Below are 17,178 nucleotides of genomic sequence, written 5' to 3'. Positions count from 1 at the left end.
TATATCGCATCAAATGCAGCCTTCGGAGATGCTCAACTCTCAATTACGCCGAGAAATCGAGTCACTGTTTTGTTGTATTTAAGCAAAATCAAGAAATAAAAATTAAATTAAGCCCATGAATACTTTTATTTTAATTGCTAATAATTATGCAACTAACGACATTGTCATATATATAAATTAACTTTATTTGATAGATCAACAATGGGAGAATAGTAGCCAGCTGTTAACATTGAGTCACTGTGATTCACGTTCATAGACATTGCTCATTGCTGCTGCTGAGTGAGTAAATTGGCAGAAGAAAAGAAGAAGCAGAGGCAGAACAAAAAGAGAGAGCGAAAGAGTATATTGAACGCCACAGCAGCTAATCAAAAGTTATTGAAACCATAAAACATTCCAAATGGTTAGGTAGTAATATCATATCAGTCGTTCTCACTGCATTGCACTCTGAACACCTCTGAACGAGCGTAGCTAGAAGCGAAACTAGCAGTAACAATGACGCGACCAGGTGCGCAGCTGGCACTTTCAATTCTTGTGGGCACAATGCTCACAGTGGAACAACTGGTTACAGCTGGCGTTCCACTCAGCAGATTCGAAGCTCTTGTTAACAAGAGGTCCGAGCCGGCGGACGAAACACTTGGCCTCTATGACGATCAAGATAAGGTGGTCAGGTTGACGGTGGGTAATTTCAATGAAACGGTGCTGGAACAAAATCGCGGTTCGCTCGTCGAATTCTACAACACGTATTGCGGACATTGCAGACGCTTTGCGCCCACGTATAAGGAGTTGGCGCAGCAATTGCACGCTTGGCATGATGTGGTCATTGTGAGTGCCATTGACTGTGCCGCTGAGGAGAACAACGGCATCTGTCGCACCTACGAAGTGATGGGCTATCCAACTTTGCGTTATATGCCACCCGGATTCCACCCCAATGATCAGCAATACGGTCACAAAATTGAGTCACAAAAACCCGAGGAAATACGCAATCTGTTGGCCGGCTTAGTGGCTGCCGAGAATCAAACGGTTAATAACACTTTGTGGCCGAACTTCACCCCAGTCATTGATGCCGAAGTCTCACTATTCGAGGGCGTGAACAACCAACGACAGTTTGTTGCCCTGATCCATGAGCCGGAGAACTCAACACTGGCCATTCAAACAGCGCTCTTCTTGCTGCAATGGCCTGTAGTCCAGGTGCGTCATTTCAGCGAGGCTGCCGTTGCTGCCAAATACAAACTGGACACCTCCAAGGATGTGATCGCCCTCGTGGACCGCAAGGGCGTTGTTAAGACCCTTTCGCCGACTGCACCCACTAGCGAGGTCTATGCCAAGACCATTGAGACGGCACTTACTGCACTAAATTTCGCGCCGCGACTTGAACTTTTAGCAGCAGACGAGCACCAAGAGCAGGCGAGCACCACGGCAAAGAGTGGAGCCCTCAACGACATCATCAAGGAGGTGCGTCGCAACAAACACCTCATTTACCAGGCCGATCTGGAGATGGCCATACGCACCATACTGCACAACGAGGTACCCAAGGTGAATGAGATTGGTGGCGAGCGTTTGCTGGCATTGCAACGATTCCTGACCGTGCTGCAGCGCTATAATCCCCTGGGCACCAATGGACGGCAGCTTGTGTCCAAGCTGAAGGATTACGTGGTACAGTTCAATCAGCAGCTGCCAGGCAAATCCTTCGAACAGGAGCTGCAGCGTCTGGAGGCCAAACTGGGCCCCATTTACTCAGCCACCCATTTTGTGGGATGCACTGGCTCCAGTCCGCATTTGCGTGGCTACAGCTGCTCGCTATGGACGCTCTTCCACTTTATGAGCGTACAGGCAGCGAAAAACGAAGCTGCACAGGATCCACTCGAGGTCCTGCAGGCTATGCATGGCTACATCAAGAACTTCTTTGGCTGCACCGATTGTAGCGAACACTTTCAGGTGAGTCATCGCAGCACACAGACAGCTATAGGTATAATTTAACGACGACTACGTGGTAATGATGGGGATTAGTTGCTATTATTTGTAGTAGGCGCTTTCACTTAATGAGATCATCACTCTCAACCCCCAAGTTGTTTTGATGAAAAGTCGGAGTGTTATTGTATACATTCATTTCAAATATTTAGTTATTACCATAGCTCTAACTATAGGGTCATGTTGATCACGACTTTGTTTCGTTGTTTTTGTATATTATTGAGTCATATAACAAGAGGAGCGAGTGAGTATTTTTAATAATATATTTTCTCGAATACCTTAGCTAATCTAATTATTTTCATTACTCGCAAACTTTCCGCTTTTAATTTGACCCGATGCAAGCTAAAAATCTACAAATTTCAACCTCCTTGCTCTACCTTTTGGGTTTTTTTTCATCACAACATAAAAAATGTATATTTAAACAGATAAGGCAAGGGAAGTTTTGGATTTTCTAACTTGCAATGCTCTGCACTACCCTTGTTATCAGTATTTATTGGGTATAAAGACTAGTAGACCTCAAATGATCATGCTCATTTATCTACTATTCATTTGCTTTAAATTAAATGCTTAGTCACGACTTTTCAATTAACCAAAAATACATTTTTCCAACTGCTGAAATACATATTATCTATTATTTATGGCAAATAAAGGCGATTACACGACTCTAACAATAGTCAAATTTATACCTTTATTTCCTTGCAATTATCTGACGGAAGTTGATGCCCAAAATAAAAAACGTATAATAATTCTTTCAGTAGATGATTTCCAAAACCCCAAAATTACTACATACGTTATGAATACGTAACCCAGTTAGGTCGCTGTTTAAGCAGATGTTTCTTGAACTTTGTTGCAGATTAAGCGAATGCATAATACAGAACTTTCATTCTTATGAGAGGTCAAAGACCCAATAATAATGCAAGAATAACAAGTATTATGCTGATAAATAAGTTTAATTGACCAGTCACGTTTCCGTAATGATGTTTACCATATTCTGTGATCTATGCGTTGTGAAATTGTTCAGAAAATATTTCCACTGCGATTTTCGTTATGCAACAAAAATCGACAGCCTACCATTAAAAATGACTGCTTTGGGTCGATTTGTCTAGAGTACACAAACTACGCCCTCCATTCATTTATTGTCTTTAATATCAGCTGTTTAAATAACTTAAGCGCTATTGAGATAGCTTGTGAGTATCGAATATATATTTTCAATTCTCTTGCAATTATAGGCAATGGCGTCGCGACGCAAAATCTGGAATGTGACATCAAAGGACGAAGCCGTGCTGTGGCTGTGGGAAGCCCATAATGAGGTCAATCAGCGCCTGGCCGGCGATGCCACCGAGGATCCGCAATTCCTCAAAGTGCAGTTCCCCAGTGCAAGTAGCTGTGCGCAATGTCGTCGCAACGCAACAACAACTTCAACTGCATCGAAATCCAATGCGGACATTACTTGGAACAAGGATGCTGTGTTGAGTTTCCTGAAGAACATCCATAATCCGGAGTATGTAAGTCGCTACGGCGTGCAGCGAGAGGAGCTGCTGCATGAGACCCTGGACACGATGCGGCAGAAACGCCAAATCGCAAACGTCTTCTCTGACATGGACATGCGAATGGGCATGTTTCTATATGCCTTCTGCATTATCATGATGGTGGTGGCCTTCAAGCTATTTGCCTTCAAAGGTGGTTATCGCAAGAAGCCCTATGGACACGATATGCTTGGCAAGGTGTAAATTTTTATCGTTGGCAAACTCAGGGGAGGACAATGCACTCCATTTAAAAGACGCGGACACCAAAAGTGATCGGAATTTTTATATGTATATCGAAAGCACTTCTGAATGTTTTTTGTATGTAGCCCACAGTTATATTTAAGATCAAAGTGTATATATCAATAATCTTCCAGTTGTAATCTATAGAATTGCATTCGCTTTTATAAAAATTACGTATCGATATGTACCTTCGTTTTCCACACTTTGCGTTTTGATTATTTATTGCCAGCTGATCAAAGATAAGGCAGATAAATACCATTATCAATTGTGTATCTACGAGTCAAAAGAAATGTTTTGTTACCAGTAGTTCATACTCATGTACAACATCTGTTCAACATGTTCCCACACACTCAAGATAACATCAGGTTGGACATTAAAATGACATTTTGAGTGACATTAATGGTAACAGAATTCTAACCAGTTGCATTTAGAAATACTTTTGAAAGCTACAACCAGTTAGTGTCTTCGATAAGCACCGATTGAAATATGTGCTATGATTAGTGTTCCAACTTATTGTAACTTAACAGCGAACAAACAACCGATTTGTACTTGGAAACAGTTTTATTTAAAAAACCTTTTAAAATCGGGATGCCACCAGGGCAAAACCTTGTATTTTTCTATACGCGAGTACTTCACAGTCACACTCAATTTACTATTGCTATTATTGTCGTCCACAAAATCCAGTTCAAGGTTCTTTGCCCTCATATCCGTGCAGAGCATTTCACGGGTGGCTTTGACACGGAATCGCGACTGCTGCTGATTGTAGAGCAGCTGCAGCGGAAGAGGCATATATTGGCGGCACAAGACTATTAAGAGAACAACACCTTCGTGGCGATGCTCATAATTATAGCTCGGGAGTGAAGAAGTAGCTTCATCATTCGCAAGAGCTTCCCAATCATTGACCACTTCAACGTCATCATTTGTCGTCTTCACTTCTTGCTCTCCGTGTCGGAATTGAATGTGATTGGATTGCTTATTACTCAGAGTATAACATACAATCCACAGGCATGGATACTTGTTCTGGGTGCAGGACACAAATGACCGTTGCAATAACCAGTCCAGGCTGTAACCCAGTTCCAATCGCTCCTTCAACGGGCGATAGCAATGGAAAAACGCTTCGGTTACAAGAGAGCGCAAGGTTTTCGTATCACAATTGCGTGTTTGCTCCAACTGCAGCTGGGCAGGTAGCTGCAAGTTCCAGGCCTTGGATGACCCACTCTTCAGGCAGTAGCGTCTATACATGTTACGCCAGAATACTCGAGAGTTCACCAGGTGGGCAAACTGCTTGCAGACCAGACCAAATCTCTGCACATCCTCCGGATCTAGACGCATGGCAATGTGAAACCAAACATCGTGTTCTGCGCCAATATCGATGGCGTTTGGACTTCCAGCCATCGTTGTAGCTGGTATTCTTGCATTTGTGATGGATTTTAGCTTAGGTTCAACGTAAACATCTGTTTGACGAGCGTAGATTGCTGTGTTATAATCATTGAATTATTGAAAATTTAATAAGAACTGACATCCAATTTGACATTACCACATTTCCCCTTGCTACGGTATAGTTTCTGATGTATATATTCCGCGCTTTCGTCATCTAAACTCATCACTTCTAATTAATTTTGGTTTTTGTCGCATTCCAAACTGTTATTTATTATTGTAGTAGCGGCAGTGTTGTTGAATTGCGTTTAACACTTGCTATACGTTAACAGTATTGTAAAGCTTAATACACAAGTGGCGCAAAACGATAAATATATAATCGTTTTTTTAAAAGAAAAATAAATTAAATTTTAAAATGCTGTGTAAATTCTTACTAAAAATATGCATTTTGTCATCAATAAATTAATTCATATAATTTCATTACATTAAATATCAAGCGACTTGGGAGCACCTGTTGATATTAAATTTTACAACACAACCCATGTTGCAAGTACCATATGACATTTAGCAACACTGAATTGTTATTTATCGATAACAAACAGCATGCTCTTTATTTGTAAACAATTTAATATTTAAGCAGCTGCTGAAAATGCCCATCGAGTGTAAAGCGAAATGTGGCAACCGGGCCACTTTAAAAGTGAGTTAATTCCAATTAATATCAACTATAAATATTAATTAAATTCCGTATTAAGCGCCCCAAAACTGGTGACGCACTCTGCAAAGATTGCTTCTTTGCTGCCTTCGAAGCAGAAATTCATCACACCATCACATCGAGCAATCTATTTCGTCGAGGAGAGAAGGTTGCTGTTGCTGCAAGCGGTGGCAAGGATTCAACAGTGTTGGCACATGTGTAAGTTACGCATCTTAGCTACTGTCAACTGATTAACTAATATATAATAATACAGATTAAAGCTGCTCAACGAAAGACACGATTATGGCCTCGACCTGGTGCTGCTCTCTATTGACGAGGGAATTACGGGTTATCGTGACGACAGTTTGGAGACGGTCAAACAAAATAGAGATGATTACAAAATGCCTCTTAAGATTCTTTCCTACGAGGAGCTATATGGCTGGACAATGGATCGCATAGTGGCTCAAATCGGACGATCTAACAACTGTACATTCTGTGGCGTATTTCGTCGTCAAGCTTTGGATCGTGGGGCAAAACTGTTGGCTGTCGACAGCATTGCCACCGGTCACAATGCCGACGACATTGCGGAAACAGTGCTAATGAATATTCTGCGTGGAGACACTGCACGATTGCGTCGCTGTACGGACATTAGAACTGGTGGTGGTGAGGATTCAATTTCACGAGTCAAGCCATTGAAATATAGCTATGAGAAGGAAATCGTCATGTACGCACACTATAAGAAATTGGTCTACTTTTCCACCGAATGCGTTTTCGCACCAAACGCATATCGCGGCCATGCACGTGCTTTCCTCAAAGATCTGGAGAAGGTGCGCCCCTCGGTTATTATGGACATAATTTACTCGGGCGAACAGCTGCGCTTCAAGGATACGGTTAAAAAGCCTGTGCGTGGCATCTGCGAACGTTGCGGGTTTGTGTCGTCACAACAGCCGTGCAAAGCATGTGTGCTGCTCGAGGGTCTGAATCGCGGGTTACCCAAGCTGGGCATTGGAAAGAAGTCAAAGGGTGATCGCATGATAGCTAAACAGAATCAAGAACTTGCGCTCAGGGAGCGTGCAAACTTAGTAAAAAAACGATTTTTGATTTAAAAAAGTGTTTTATTGAAAATCTTTTTTATCATTTATTCAACGGAACACCTGTAAACAAGAAATGCAAAGCATTAGTACACTTGATAAAATCAAAACCAATTTATAATAAATGAAAGCAGTCAGTGCCAAGTTTTTAACCATGGTCCATAACCAGCTAGGCAAGACTCGCTATCTCCAAAAGAATATTGGAGGAGTTTGTCAACGCTTCGCCTTTATATGGCGTCTGTGAATGGTTTATGATTTCATCATATTGTAGAATCGGGAATGTTGAGATATGTGAACACTAACCTAATTCTAGGCATTATTTCCGGCACAATCGAGTAGAGAGGAAACCCAAAATGGCGGCCAAGGAAATGTCACACACGATGAACATTGTTAACCTACAAAAAAAATCGAATAACCTTCATTAGAAACCAATAATAATAAATGAAAGAGTTTGCTGTTGTAATAGCAACTTCAGTAAATTAATTACAATTGAAATGAATCACAGCGGTTCATATGAGGTGTCAGAAATGTAAAATATCATCAGATAAATGCACTCAAAATATTAAAATAAATATATAAAATCTCACCTCATTTTGTTGCCATCTTCAATCAAATCCATTGAAGCATTTGTTTCATTCTCTGCAAAAGAAAACATCTAATTAGTAAAATAATAAATGTTGAAAGCACTTCGAAGCTTTTGAAATGTTTTAATGTCGACTTCACAAAAAAAATATGCACCGCAAATTTCTGGCAAGACAAATTTGGGTTATGCTTGGGCGAAGGCATTGTTCTGCGAACAAATAAAAAGCACTAGCTAAAGTGGAGATTTTCTTTACACCAGCGACTCGTGTTCGCAAATGAAAATTTAACTAATAACAAGCTTTAATTTACACTTACTCAATTTTCAATTTTTTAACACGCCTGTTAAAACAAGCCAATTTGTTGGTATTTCACCTGTAAAAATAAAACCATATAATTAATGCATGAATCAAATTTGTAGGTTTGTAATTGTCTAGAACAAAACACAGTCCCAAAAACCACGTGACTAGAATGTAAATTATAGCCGGCTAAAGGGAATGCTGTCTTGCACTATGATTTGATCTTGCAACATTAAGTTCTGCAAATAGGCAGATCATACACTAATCACAGTTATATGTGCTGCAATCACAATTTACAATTCACTTAATTTATTTACCAGAAACTTACATTTTTAAATCTTCATTGCACGTATCGCGCTTTCTGCAGTCAGAAATAAAGTGGCGGAATCAAGTGAAGTTAGCTGTACTTCTTGCATCGATTACTCCATCTTAAACTGATGAATGGATTGCAACTCTGCAGAGAAATCGAATATAATAGAAGCCTGGCCAGTATTCATCAAACTGTGCGAAGCAAATAACAAATAAATAATTAATAATAATTAAATTGTTTTTAAATATAAATTTATTAAAATACTTTATTTGCACATTTTATTTATCTTTATGGAAGTGCGCTAATTAATGGATTTTCTGTATTTTCGAATGCTTTACACTCTATGGTATATTTTAGATATCTTATGGCCACACCACGACAAATAAAATAGCTTAAAGAAACCGCTTTTTCTCCCAGCTGACATTGCGTTTGCTAACTGTAAATCCGCGCTGCTTGAATTGTTAAATTTACTGAATTTGTTACAATGACTTCGTTCAACACTGCTGCTGTGTCTATGAATTTAGGTAAAAGTAAATTAATGAAAAAACATAGTTATTTGTATATAATGCATTTATTTAACAGATGAATATTACGACCATTTTGTGGTTCCCAAGCCGGAAATTCCCAAACCCTATCCGGGCTTTTCTGGGCAAACAAAAAAACGACAGGCAGCTCATTTGCAATCCTATAAGGATAATGACGCAGCAGACGATGAACACGATGGTGATGACGACGAATTGGAATTAGAGCAGACCATATCGATCGATGATGAGTTTGATTCGTCAATTCAGGACTCGACTAATAATCAAATTGACTACGAGACCAATGAGTTTAATCAATTGTACGAAGACGACAATAGCCAAAAGAAAACTGAGCAAAGTATCACTCCAGAAACGTCTGAAACATCTGTTGGATCTGGTCAGCAGCGAAGCCAAGCCACCAATAATATGAACAGACCGCCTGGTGCGGCTTCTATAGATCTCAACGATACAGATGGAAGCGGAAATCTTCGTGCTAACCAACGAAAAAGAAAACGATTTGTGCCTTTTAACAATAATAATCGCAACAGGATTCCTGTTCAACAGCGATTGGGACCCACAAATCAACGCGAACAGTTCCTAATGCGCAACGGATCGAATACATTATTGAACAATCACAATATTGGCAATTACAATGGAGGCCCTTCAAATGCATTTAACCATAACAACAACTATAATAATAATAATGCCAACTTTAATATAAATAGTGGCAATTATAATAATAATAACAATGCGAACTATAATCCAAACATGTTCAATAGCAACATGAATAATTCAAACTATAATAATGGATATAATCCGCAACAACAGATGTCAATTAATTCGAGCAATGAATTTCAGAATTCACTGCGAGCTTCTAGAGAGATGCCAAATTTGGTGCGTTTCAACCATGTTAATGATAATCAGTTTTATAGTTCATTGATTATTGAACGCAACTTTGAAAATTCGAATTTGTTGACTTCGTTGATAAATCCAGCCAATCAAATTTCCAATAATAATATGCAAAATCGCTTGGGCCCTCAATATCAAGCTCGTCCAGCGAATGATTTTGCTTTGGGTAATATTCGTGAGCAAACTAATGGCAATACCCAAACCAGAATCGTACCTAATAATTCTTTGCGCTTAGCCGACTTGGTAAATATGGACAGAAACACCTTTGCAAACATGACAGTGGCCAAAAATGCAATCATGTTGCTAAGAACCACGGAACAACATTCAGCAGACAAGCTCATAAATAAAGGTAATTGTTGCTTTGATTTTATTTTACAATTTTGATTTACCTAAATATAATAATTCCCATTTGGTTAAACAGATAAATAATGGATCATCAAGACAATGACGTTAACAAAAATTCGAAAAGGGCCAACTATTATTAAGTTTAAGTTATAACGATCAAAGTGTTTTTTTTTTATCAGATATGGCCACACTTAAGCCATGTGAATAATCGTAGAACAAGAAGCAGCAGCAGATGCCGGTTCAATCGCTGTGAACAGCAGCACACATACACTGAAAATTCTAAAGAGAAGTATTTGTGTTTTTGTTTTAATTTTTATTATTTTTGGCTGATAAGAAAAGGCCGTGCCGCTTATCAGCAATGCACAACAAGAAAGAACGAACACTGACAGAAAGAGATAGATAGATGGATGTGGTGAAGCGAAAGCGAACGAAAATAGAAACAAACGACGATAAATGACGACTAAAAGCAAACTTTTTCGTACCCGAGAATTAAATGTGACGGCGAAACCTAAAATACGAAATAACAATCAATCAGTTAATCTAATTAAGCCTAAGAACGTGGACGTTATATTACCAAACAAAAAAATGTTTAATGCCAACGGATAATATTTGCAGTTTTGTGTGTTGTGGTGTGGATAAATTGATGGCAGTCTAATCAACAATTTAAATGTACATTTAAATCGAATGTATGAAAACAAAACATAAACAAGAAAATCAAAACATATGTATAAATTTATTTCCTTTTCATAAAATTATAATTATTTGAATTTATATACGGATTTTAAGAATTTCAATAAAGAACTTATCAAATACGTGAAAAACAAAATATATACATAATTGTTGCTCAGCATGTTGAAAACGAAGCAATTGCTAAAACAATTTGCCAAAGGTAAGAAAGAAAAGATTACATTGCATTTGTATGGTATTTTTGATCATTTCTATAGATCGCAATTTCATTTTTGGGGCAATCGCCTCTGAAGTGCTTTTCTGTTGTTTACTTTCTCGTCATCTTTGTGTTTGCGATTTCCGTTTTTTTGTTATCAGCTTTGCCATGTGAGGCACATGTAAGATTGTGTTGGCTTTGCTAAGCATTCGTTAATGTCAGGAATTGTCAGTTGCATTATTAATTCATTCTCAATTCAACAGAATATTCCAACTTTGCACCCGCGCATTTCGAGCTAAAGCGTGCGCTGGTCGTCACGAAACTGTCGCGTTATGAGGTCGAGCAACTGCGTCATCCGCAACTGTCGCGGGAACAATTGGATCAGAAGCTGCGCGATCGGGGCACCGACGTTGAAATGCTGCTCTATTTGCACAATCTCCACAAGGACTTTGAGCGTCGCATTGTGCAGAGCTTTGAGAATGTGGGATGCGAGGTTAAAATGTCCAGCAGGTGAGTGAATTGACGCAATTGTTTTGATGCCTGTGTTTGCAATCCTGGCCTTGCTATATTGATGATCTTGATATTGATTACAATTGTATACTATTTCTAACGTCTGTTTGTTCTGTCTGTTGGCTTTATTGTGTCTATGTCCTCTGGTGTATTGTCATCGTCGTTAAATGTCATCATCCTGATTTCTCCCTCCTCCATTCACTACTCACCTTGTGCCCCGTCCGCTGTTGGACTTTAATAAACAAGCAGACTTGAATTTAGAAGCTCTCTGAGCAAGGATGTCATGAGCTGGGCAGATGTCATCGTGCCTGTTGGTGGCGATGGCACCTTTCTGCTCTCGGCCAATCGGGCCAGTCCATTGTTTGCGCTCAGTCAGCAGAAGACGCCAATAGTGGGGTTCAATTCGGATCCCAAGCACTCGGAGGGTCGTCTCATGTTGCCTAAGCAGTACTCAGAGAATCCCGCCGAGGCGGTCGAGCGCATCAAGAACGTGAGTCTACTATATAATAGTATAAATAGTGCAAATAACCAATATTAAATAACTATTTTAGGGCGACTTCAAGTGGATACATCGCTCGCGCATTCGCACCACGCTCCTGGGCAGCAATGGCACAATTCCTGAGTCAACGGACTTGTTTCGCCACACGGCTGTCAAAATGGAGCAGGTGACAACGTCGCCGGAACTGCTCGATGAGCAAATGTCTGCCAAATACAAGGCCAAAATGAAACGAGTGCTTCCCTATCTGGCACTCAACGAGGTAAGCTGCTTAGAAATAAGCTAACCAAGACGAATCAAAGCAGTATAAATCATCATCCGCAACAGGTTTTCATTGGGGAAAATCTGTCGGCGCGAGTGTCACATTTGCAGCTGGTGCTGAACCATCAGGATGTGGTTAACAAAACAAAGTGCTCTGGCTTATGCGTGAGCACTGGGACAGGATCCACATCGTGGCACACAAGCATCAATCGCATCACCAGCTGTGATGTTGGTGATCTATTGCGATCGTTGCCCAATGCAAGTTCGCCGGATATGATTGAAATGCTGGAGAATGTGGATAGTATTGCGCATGGTTATAATCAAGGATTGCTCTTTGCGCCTGATGATCCGCGTATCTGCTACTCGATTCGCGAACAAATCTGTGTTGGTGTCTGGCCATCTCCGAAAACGTTCAAATCGCGCGATTTCGTGCAGAGCGTATTCATCGAGTCGCATTGCATCGATGCCAGTAAGTGACTTCGTCACACCTTCAATAGAATTTTTCATATTAACTAGTTATCCTTCTCCCAGATCTGGTGATTGATGGCAGCATTTCGTACCCGTTTAACGATGGTGCCAAAGTGCTGCTGGAAACCTATCCCGAGGATGCGCTGCTAACAATTAATTTAGACTGAAACTTGGAACATGAAGTACGCAAAGTGCCTGCTCTTAATCCCAAAGGCTGCATTTCGATTAAGCATTGTCGGAACATTTGAAATTACATACAAAACATATTTAATGATGCGTTCTTTCGCAACTCTGCTTAGTAGTGTAAGCTCGAAAGTTATTTTGTTATAATAAAATATACATATACACAATTTATTTAAACCATTTTATCTCTTTACTTTCGCCTTGCGCTTCGCATTCGCAGTCTGCTTTACTTTTGATGTCGATGTCGTCTTGGCTGGTGCTTTTGCTTTAAACAGTTTTGTTAGCGTTTTTGATTTGTTGCTGTCAGTTTCTGTTTGCTTTGTCGAACGCTTTTTGAACTTCTTTTCAAAGCGCGCACTATCCACAGACTTAAAACGCTCATCCAACAACATTGTCTTGGTTTCCTCACTAGCTGCAGACTCAGCTTGCTGTTGCTTACGCTTGCGTCGTATTTCCCGCAGTTTATCCTTTTGTTTCTTGCGATAGCTGTCAAAAGTATTGAAGTTGTAATCAAGTTTTCAGTCGTCATTTAATACACTTACAGTGCCTCCATTTGGTCAGGATCCTTGCCCTCCATTATCCATGTTTTGCGTCTGTAGTTTTGAGCACGCTCATCAAAATCGTTGTTATCCAGCTGCATCTCTGACTCGCGTCTAGTGACATTCACTTGCATGAATATGCGCTCCACCATGCGCTCTAAATTGCATAATTGACAGAATATGAATTAAACCCTCTTTGCCAACACTTTTCACACTTACGGTCAATGGGATGTTCCGTTAGCTTCGTATTGATCTCGGCCTCGATTGCGGCCAGCAATTCCATATCACGGGGAAACCGGAATATCGATATGGCCAGTCCATTGCGTCCGGCCCTTGCAGTGCGTCCCACTCGATGTATATATTCCTTTGGGGTGCGTGGCAGCATATGATTGATCACCAGCTGCACACTAGGTATGTCAAGACCGCGTGCGGCGACATCTGTGGCTATTAGGGTACGCACTTGATTCGATTTGAAGCGACCCAAGGCGGCGACACGTTCCTTTTGCCGCATGAAACCATGCAAGCAAACATTCTCAATCTCCATGCTGGCCAAGGTCATAGACAACAGTTGACAGTACCTAAAGAAGTAAATAAAATTCATTTCCTTAACGAGGATTATTCTGTAATGCATGGATGTCTCAACATACTTCTTTGTGTTGGTAAAAATCATAACATTTGCGTGTTCATGTTGTTCGCGATATTTGCGCAAAGATTCGATGAGCACCATATCGCGATCATAATCAGCGCACAGCAAATAACGTTGATCCAGCGTCTCCACGGTGGCCACATCCGAATCCTGGGACCATTCTAAGCACTACATTAAAAACATATTTAAAAGGAATCCATTTTTTTATGTGAATTTGTATACTTACATCGTTGGCTATGGGAAATATGCTAGACTCTTTGATAAAGTCCTTCATGGTGGCCGAGAAGAACAAGTTCTGTCGTGTCTTTGGCAGGCAACTTTCGATGATGGCCAAGCTCTCATCAAAATCACCATTTAGCATGCGATCCGCTTCATCCACCACGAGATACTTCAAGTTATCAAATGAAAACGTAGTGCAGCCAGTCAGATGATCTGCCAAGCGACCTGGCATCGCCACAACAATGTGTGGTCGTTGCATCAGCTTCTGGCTCTCAATCATCTGATCGGTGCCGCCAGAAACAACGCAAACTCGAACACCCATTGGTTGACCAGCCACCAGAAACTGCTCGGATATTTGATACGCCAGTTCATGTGTGGGCGTTAGCACTAAGGCAAAATGACTGACAGGCTCTTCGCTTAGTTTCTCCAAAATGGGTAAGGCAAACGCAAACGTTTTGCCAGATCCAGTCTTTGCTGCTCCAATGCAATCCTTGCCAGCTAAAATAGCTGGTATGCAATTTTCTTGTATGGGTGTAGCTTCCTTGAGGCCTTTAATTCGTAATTCGTTTCAATAACATATTGGTTGTTGCACCAAATAATATTCGACTCACCTAGCCGCAGCAGCTGCTTGGCTAGCCAAGGACGCAAGCCAACTTTTATGAAGGGATTCGGTTCCTTTCTCTGCATTCTCCGAGCTCAACCAGAATATAAACACAACGTGCACAATACCAGTGTGACCGCAGGTTGAAGAAATGTATCAATAAACTAGTATTTGTGCAAATTCTAGAAATCGGTATATTTTTATGACAAAGTAACGGAAAATAGCCAATACTATGTGGATTATCTGTTAGTAAATAAATGGAAAAACAAACCAAAACCATAATTAACAAACAAAGATTATTATAAATTATCCTAATTCTTACTACACTACTGTATATACAATAATTCATTTAAAATTGTCAGAAACGTTTCGTAGCTCTCAGACTTTGTCCTCGAAAAATAACAAATGCTGGGCTTTTGCCATTCAAATTGGAGCATATTTAGATTAACAATATTTGTATTTACCTTGTATTTTCAGTTGAAAGTCACTGACCTCTACCAATGCACTATTAAAATGTATTTAGTAAATACACAACCAAAATATAACAAAATATAAACATAACAGCCAAATTCGTTCTCATCTACCAGTCGGTATATTTTCAAGACGTAAAATAGGACATTCTTCAACTCAAGTTGTGGTAACGAATATAACACAAACACTCATCGGCTATTTTGTGATCTTGTGTGCATAGTAATTGTTTCTGGTGAAATAGAACTTGAACATAAAAAGGGCGGAGCTTAACCAAATTGCAATTAGTAAAAGCACAAGCCGCAAGTACAAAAAACATGTCTGTGGTGTCAGAGCCCGAAACAGAAGCTGAGTCACTCAATGTTTTGTGCGCAATTTGTAACGAATTTTACAATGCAAACGATATAATATATTCTACAAGTTCCTGTGGCCATATTTTCCATCTGGGCTGTCTGAATCGTTGGCTAAGGCGCTCTACTACCTGTCCACAATGCCGAGCCGTTTGTCACCGCCAACGTATACATCGCATTTACTTGAATTTCGCTGCGCGCTCTCACGATGACAATAATGATATGGGACGTTTGCCAATTCAGTGGGTGCCCATCGATTTAAGTGATCCTTCTGTTGCGATTGAGCTCGACGGTGCTATTCAAAGTGGATCCACACCACAGGGATACGATACGTACGTGGCTCGTGCATATTATCAGGAAGATCTTTTGCCTGGTGGCTATGCACCTCAAGCGCGAGCTGTCTTTGCATCGCATGGGTGTCATGCTCGTCAACTCAGTTCTATAGTGGACCTGTTGATACTCACGGATTGCGAATATAAATGGGAGACGTCCCAAAATGGTCAGGTTCCAACGAATGCCCTTGTGGCGGGTTACTCGGAGTTGGGTGAAGTCTTGTACACCGGTCGTGGCGTTCATCAGGGCCATACAATCTTGGGCAAAGTGCATCCATCGCATCATGTGCTCTACATGCCTTACAATGACCAGGAAGTAAATGCTAGCACTTATGAAGTGCTGGTGGTCATACCCAAGGAACAGGCCGAACGCTAGTCTTACACTCTGAATCTGAATTTCATCTAAGCATGATTATTATTTTTATAATATTACCACTTAGCTTTAAAAACATATATGTACAATTTCGAATTTGAAATCAAAGTCTTGAAAATTTGTTGTTTATTAAAGTTGTTAGTGTTATGTACTTAAATATGTTGGCAAACATATTCATGTATACATATATTAACATATATACATATATGTATGTATATATATATATTTATATCAACTATGTTTTAAACGCTTGTTATACTTAAAATACTATTACTATGCCATATATATGTATGTGTTGTATGTGTTCCAAGTTTAATATTTTCAATTCACTTTCTGGCTCCTTGTTGTTTCAACAAATCTGTTAATTATTTAAAATAACTCACTTTCATTTATGTTAAGCTATGCACGTGACTTTGTATGTATATATATCTTGATGTATATTTTATCTTAATAAACCTTTTCAATCTGAATTGTAACATGACATTTAGATATATGTATATGTATATATTTAGCTAAAATACAACTTGCGCTATGAGCATATGTAACATTTAAACAACAAAATTTTCTTCATACACTTCTAATAGAAATAGGATTTTTGTTTCATGATTTTATGACTCTCGTTTTGTACTTAGTTGCTAACAAGAAATGTATATAACATGCTGGTGTATATTTATGTATGTATGAACCTATGTATATATATGTATGTATATGTATATGTGGGGTGCTGGTTGGTTGATCTGTCGTGATTACAATAGATATTTACAATTGTTTTATGGTCACATAGCAGGGGCATCTTTTCCATTTTACTATTTATATTTGTGTATTTGTTGTGGATGTATGGTTTAACTTGAGCCTGGCTAGTTTTGTGATTAGTTCTATTTATTTGAGGCGGGACTTGGAGATTAGACGATTAATGGCCACGAGATAAGGTCAACATTTGAGCTCAATTGTAGATTACAAACAGGTCTCTATATAGTGGTAAAGTACACACAA

General features: G+C 39.7%; 7 protein-coding genes, 1 long non-coding RNA gene and 1 other non-coding gene across 14 annotated transcripts; 5 read left to right on the top strand and 4 right to left on the bottom strand.

The window, feature by feature from the left end:
* Positions 1-321: 321 nt before the first annotated feature.
* On the top strand, positions 322-3,934 carry LOC133846249 (sulfhydryl oxidase 1). Its single transcript, XM_062281082.1, has 2 exons — positions 322-1,935; positions 3,198-3,934. The coding sequence occupies exons 1-2, from the start codon at positions 493-495 to the stop codon at positions 3,696-3,698; spliced, it is 1,944 nt and encodes a 647-aa protein (XP_062137066.1). The 5' UTR covers positions 322-492; the 3' UTR covers positions 3,699-3,934.
* On the bottom strand, positions 3,650-5,435 carry LOC133846263 (transmembrane protein 183). The gene is made up of 2 exons (XM_062281119.1): positions 5,272-5,435; positions 3,650-5,209 (listed from the first exon to the last, which is right to left on the bottom strand). Exons 1-2 carry the CDS (start codon positions 5,336-5,338, stop codon positions 4,296-4,298), a joined length of 981 nt encoding a protein of 326 aa, XP_062137103.1. The 5' UTR covers positions 5,339-5,435; the 3' UTR covers positions 3,650-4,295.
* A 216-nt stretch (positions 5,436-5,651) lies between these two features.
* Positions 5,652-6,912, top strand: LOC133846262 (cytoplasmic tRNA 2-thiolation protein 1). Its single transcript, XM_062281117.1, has 3 exons — positions 5,652-5,808; positions 5,864-6,021; positions 6,077-6,912. The coding sequence occupies exons 1-3, from the start codon at positions 5,761-5,763 to the stop codon at positions 6,906-6,908; spliced, it is 1,038 nt and encodes a 345-aa protein (XP_062137101.1). The 5' UTR covers positions 5,652-5,760; the 3' UTR covers positions 6,909-6,912.
* LOC133846268 (uncharacterized) lies at positions 6,897-8,533 on the bottom strand. Of its 4 annotated transcripts, none has more exons than XR_009894855.1 (6): positions 8,519-8,533; positions 8,100-8,272; positions 7,787-7,847; positions 7,481-7,530; positions 7,197-7,288; positions 6,897-6,956 (listed from the first exon to the last, which is right to left on the bottom strand). It is a non-coding gene; the product is annotated as an uncharacterized LOC133846268 (long non-coding RNA). The 4 variants fall into 4 exon arrangements; XR_009894856.1 differs by lacking the exon at positions 8,519-8,533 and adding an exon at positions 8,456-8,470 and having other exon boundaries at positions 6,897-7,131; positions 8,100-8,225; XR_009894853.1 differs by lacking the exon at positions 8,519-8,533 and adding an exon at positions 8,456-8,470 and having other exon boundaries at positions 8,100-8,225.
* On the bottom strand, positions 7,361-7,443 carry LOC133846626 (small nucleolar RNA Me28S-Gm3255). Its single transcript, XR_009894967.1, has one exon. It is a non-coding gene; the product is annotated as a small nucleolar RNA Me28S-Gm3255 (small nucleolar RNA).
* LOC133846258 (putative uncharacterized protein DDB_G0286901) lies at positions 8,467-10,558 on the top strand. The gene is made up of 3 exons (XM_062281111.1): positions 8,467-8,605; positions 8,664-9,860; positions 9,933-10,558. Exons 1-3 carry the CDS (start codon positions 8,566-8,568, stop codon positions 9,938-9,940), a joined length of 1,245 nt encoding a protein of 414 aa, XP_062137095.1. The 5' UTR covers positions 8,467-8,565; the 3' UTR covers positions 9,941-10,558.
* A 44-nt stretch (positions 10,559-10,602) lies between these two features.
* On the top strand, positions 10,603-12,828 carry LOC133846259 (NAD kinase 2, mitochondrial). Of its 3 annotated transcripts, none has more exons than XM_062281115.1 (6): positions 10,603-10,745; positions 11,003-11,249; positions 11,514-11,739; positions 11,801-12,007; positions 12,073-12,475; positions 12,538-12,828. In XM_062281115.1, the coding sequence occupies exons 1-6, from the start codon at positions 10,706-10,708 to the stop codon at positions 12,639-12,641; spliced, it is 1,227 nt and encodes a 408-aa protein (XP_062137099.1). In that variant the 5' UTR covers positions 10,603-10,705; the 3' UTR covers positions 12,642-12,828. The 3 variants fall into 3 exon arrangements, with proteins under 3 accessions (XP_062137099.1, XP_062137097.1, XP_062137096.1); XM_062281113.1 differs by having other exon boundaries at positions 11,511-11,739; XM_062281112.1 differs by having other exon boundaries at positions 11,499-11,739.
* On the bottom strand, positions 12,718-14,830 carry LOC133846252 (probable ATP-dependent RNA helicase Dbp45A). The gene is made up of 6 exons (XM_062281085.1): positions 14,673-14,830; positions 14,069-14,610; positions 13,844-14,010; positions 13,416-13,774; positions 13,200-13,353; positions 12,718-13,143 (listed from the first exon to the last, which is right to left on the bottom strand). Exons 1-6 carry the CDS (start codon positions 14,746-14,748, stop codon positions 12,840-12,842), a joined length of 1,602 nt encoding a protein of 533 aa, XP_062137069.1. The 5' UTR covers positions 14,749-14,830; the 3' UTR covers positions 12,718-12,839.
* Positions 14,831-15,287: 457 nt separating this feature from the next.
* On the top strand, positions 15,288-16,409 carry LOC133846323 (natterin-4). The gene has a single exon (XM_062281231.1). The coding sequence runs from the start codon at positions 15,448-15,450 to the stop codon at positions 16,186-16,188; it is 741 nt and encodes a 246-aa protein (XP_062137215.1). The 5' UTR covers positions 15,288-15,447; the 3' UTR covers positions 16,189-16,409.
* Positions 16,410-17,178: the final 769 nt, after the last annotated feature.

The sequence above is a fragment of the Drosophila sulfurigaster genome, chromosome 3 (genome assembly GCF_023558435.1).
Source record: "Drosophila sulfurigaster albostrigata strain 15112-1811.04 chromosome 3, ASM2355843v2, whole genome shotgun sequence".
Lineage (NCBI taxonomy): Eukaryota > Metazoa > Arthropoda > Insecta > Diptera > Drosophilidae > Drosophila > Drosophila sulfurigaster.
This window is presented reverse-complemented; position numbering and strand designations above follow the sequence as displayed.

Bases quoted from the DNA above. Each gene is read 5' to 3' on its own strand.
- LOC133846249 (XM_062281082.1), top strand. From the start codon at position 493: ATGACGCGACCAGGTGCGCAGCTGGCACTTTCAATTCTTGTGGGCACA. The intron at 1,936-3,197 runs GTGAGTCATCGC...TTGCAATTATAG, and splicing joins ATTGTAGCGAACACTTTCAG to GCAATGGCGTCGCGACGCAA.
- LOC133846263 (XM_062281119.1), bottom strand. From the start codon at position 5,338: ATGAGTTTAGATGACGAAAGCGCGGAATATATACATCAGAAACTATAC. The intron at 5,210-5,271 runs GTAATGTCAAAT...ATTATAACACAG, and splicing joins CCGTAGCAAGGGGAAATGTG to CAATCTACGCTCGTCAAACA.
- LOC133846262 (XM_062281117.1), top strand. From the start codon at position 5,761: ATGCCCATCGAGTGTAAAGCGAAATGTGGCAACCGGGCCACTTTAAAA. The intron at 5,809-5,863 runs GTGAGTTAATTC...TTCCGTATTAAG, and splicing joins GCAACCGGGCCACTTTAAAA to CGCCCCAAAACTGGTGACGC. The intron at 6,022-6,076 runs GTAAGTTACGCA...ATAATAATACAG, and splicing joins TCAACAGTGTTGGCACATGT to ATTAAAGCTGCTCAACGAAA.
- LOC133846258 (XM_062281111.1), top strand. From the start codon at position 8,566: ATGACTTCGTTCAACACTGCTGCTGTGTCTATGAATTTAG. The intron at 8,606-8,663 runs GTAAAAGTAAAT...TTTATTTAACAG, and splicing joins TGCTGTGTCTATGAATTTAG to ATGAATATTACGACCATTTT.
- LOC133846259 (XM_062281112.1), top strand. From the start codon at position 10,706: ATGTTGAAAACGAAGCAATTGCTAAAACAATTTGCCAAAG. The intron at 10,746-11,002 runs GTAAGAAAGAAA...TCAATTCAACAG, and splicing joins GCTAAAACAATTTGCCAAAG to AATATTCCAACTTTGCACCC. The intron at 12,008-12,072 runs GTAAGCTGCTTA...CATCCGCAACAG, and splicing joins CCTATCTGGCACTCAACGAG to GTTTTCATTGGGGAAAATCT.
- LOC133846252 (XM_062281085.1), bottom strand. From the start codon at position 14,748: ATGCAGAGAAAGGAACCGAATCCCTTCATAAAAGTTGGCTTGCGTCCT. The intron at 14,611-14,672 runs GTGAGTCGAATA...TACGAATTAAAG, and splicing joins CAAGCAGCTGCTGCGGCTAG to GCCTCAAGGAAGCTACACCC. The intron at 13,144-13,199 runs GTAAGTGTATTA...TACTTTTGACAG, and splicing joins CCTGACCAAATGGAGGCACT to CTATCGCAAGAAACAAAAGG.
- LOC133846323 (XM_062281231.1), top strand. From the start codon at position 15,448: ATGTCTGTGGTGTCAGAGCCCGAAACAGAAGCTGAGTCACTCAATGTT.